General features: G+C 37.4%; 1 protein-coding gene across 1 annotated transcript; it reads right to left on the reverse strand.

Annotated features, from left to right (window-relative positions):
* Positions 1-594: 594 nt before the first annotated feature.
* Positions 595-1353, reverse strand: TEOVI_000219700 (Arv1-like family, putative; the record flags this gene model as incomplete). Its single annotated transcript, XM_067225297.1, has 1 exon — positions 595-1353. The coding sequence occupies one exon, from the start codon at positions 1351-1353 to the stop codon at positions 595-597; it is 759 nt and encodes a 252-aa protein (XP_067081398.1).
* Between the last annotated feature and the right edge of the window lie 1391 nt (positions 1354-2744).

Below are 2744 nucleotides of genomic sequence, written 5' to 3' on the forward strand. Positions count from 1 at the left end.
GTTTCGTTGCTATCTTTTCCTCAACTTCCTCCTCTTCTTCCACCCGTAACTAATCCCCACCTTTTTACACTGTTATGCCTAAGTGTCAGACACCTGTGGGTGTTTCTACTTGCACAATAACGAAACATGAAAAGACGACGAAGAAATAAATTGAAACAAAAAGGGCCAATATATACATATACACACATGTATATTTATATATTTCTATATATATATATATACATACATCAGCATATACACGACGAAGCAAATAAATCAGAGGGCACCGCAATTAATAGTGGAGAAGAGGAAGGTACACAACAAAGAAAAGAAGCAGCGACAAAGTTCCCATCTGATGCTGATACCGAATGAACGGGAAACACCACAAAAAACAATTATTGCGGCGATGGAGAAGTAGAAAAGTGCTTTCGGTGCAACCAAACCAAACCAAACCAAAGCAGAAAGGAAAGGAAAGGAAAGTTGTAGGTTACATTTACAGTGGTAACCGACCGGACCGAGGACGGAAGAATACAAAAAAAAACAAGAAAAAATATATAAATATGATTACAAAAGGGCGAGAACAATGGGAAAAAGAGACATTCACATTCATTTCGATCACACCAGAAGTTGTGGACTCCACTGCGTAACACTACGGAAGAGATATCGTGTGGCTGCCGTACAAATCAGCACAACAACAGATGTAAATAATGGTGGATATCTATTTTCCACAAGACTGAAACCGCGAGCAGCCCAAAGGAGACTGATAAGATCCACCAGGGATACTAATGCGATGGGAATGCGCCAAATAAGGAACACTACGAAACACAACTTCGCTGAATAGGCAAGATTAACACATGTCATCCATGTGAGTACAACATCCCATAAAGCCGAGCCACCACGACGCCACGAATGAAGCGCAAATATAACAGTGACCAAAAGGCAAAGCAAATATTCTCCACAAGCACAAATAAATATATTGGGCAAAGTGTCCTGATACGCCATCAGCGGTTCTATTTTGGGATTCACATTCCGGAAAAGCTGAAGTGTCGCAACCGAACTTACGTTAGAAACCGGTCCCTTAGACCGAAGCATGCGTAAGGCGCCATACACCAAACTCGTTCGCACGACGTACGCTTCAATAAGTCGTGACAGGAGGGCTGTGCAAAATAATGTCGCGCGGATATCTTTTTTGTTAAATAACACATGAATCCATGCAGGTTTCTCAAGCAACGTGATGCTTATCCACTTTTGACAGTTAGAGAATTCATAATACCTATCACACCGCCTACCGCATGTCCCACACTTCTCAACCACCTCGTTTTCCGGCTGAACAATTCGGTAGACCGCCGCATTACATTGTATACACCGGAGCATACAATGCTGTTTCCTTTTATTTATTTATTTTTTTTTAAAAAAAGAACAACACACAACAATAGCAATAATAATAATAATAATAATAATAATAGCAACAACAACGGGAAATCGCCCCCCCCGCTGCGCCGCTTGAGCTTTCAGAGCAATAACCAAGCGGAGCGGAATTATTTTAAGGAAAACACACACAAAAAAAGAAAGAAGGTATAAATTTCAAAATGACGCAATAAGTGTTGGATATTTCACATGCACGCGTACACACACAAATATACATAAATAAATATACACACAAATATATATCATATATTCCGTAACGCAGTTAAGATAAATTAGCGGATTATCAATAAACAAAACATTGCTACTTTTTTTTTTTCCCCCTTTGTCCCTGTTATTTTCTCCCTTTTGTGTTTTTGTTTTGAAAGGATTAAAACTCATTAATCCTCACAAAAACGCATGAGCGTACGCAACACTCCCCCATTCTCTTAGCTTTTATAAAGGGAGTACATTGACTTTCTGCGCAAAAATGCTGCACAATTTTGATTTCATTTTTAAAAGTGTGTAGGCGGAGAAAGCAGTGGAAAAAAAAAAAGGAAAAAAAAGGAGATAAAAAAGAGGGACGAATGAAAGATCATAACACCAAAAATTGCAAAAAAAAAAACGGCACCGGCCCGAGAACTTACATTGTGATCAAAGTGAGTAAGTAAATAAAGTAAAATAAAAACAGGTATGGCAATATAATGATTAACTAAATACCGAGGGAAGGTGACGGTGTTTTTTTATTTTAATTTTTAAATACGCAGTCACGCACTTCTCAGTGAGTTCTCAGCGCAACAAACCGCACGTATAAAAGGAAGAACACAAAAGGGACCCGGGGAGATTTTTTTTTGTTTTTTAAAAAAAAAAGATATCTCCCCTCCAAAGCTATGTCTAAATTGGTAGTGTAATGATTGATTTTTCACACTTTCCTTCCCTTCAACTGATCGTTATGGGTGCATCTTCATTGTTGGAATAAATAATAATAATAATAATATCCAACAACATCGCCATGACACGTTTTATTTTATTTTATTTTTCTCTTCTTCTCCTTTATTTATTTATTTATTTATTATTATTATATTATTTTTTTTTTTTACGAGAGCGCTGCCTCACGATAAAGTAAATATCCCGCAATTGTGAAGTAAACCGCGAAAAATCCGACTAAAAATGTTCCCGCAAAATCCGTTAGTCGAGATGTTGTTTCTCTCGAATAAACGACATCCGCATCACCGAATAATTTAGCTGCAAGACTTGGACGCTTGAATCCATTTCGCTGTGGCGTCTCAGGCATTTATATTTGATATTAATATTTATAAATGATGCAAATAAACTCACACCTCTATTTCTTTTTTTTTTTT

This window comes from Trypanosoma equiperdum (genome assembly GCF_001457755.1).
Source record: "Trypanosoma equiperdum strain OVI genome assembly, contig: ctg_531, whole genome shotgun sequence".
NCBI classification, from domain to species: Eukaryota; Euglenozoa; class Kinetoplastea; order Trypanosomatida; family Trypanosomatidae; genus Trypanosoma; species Trypanosoma equiperdum.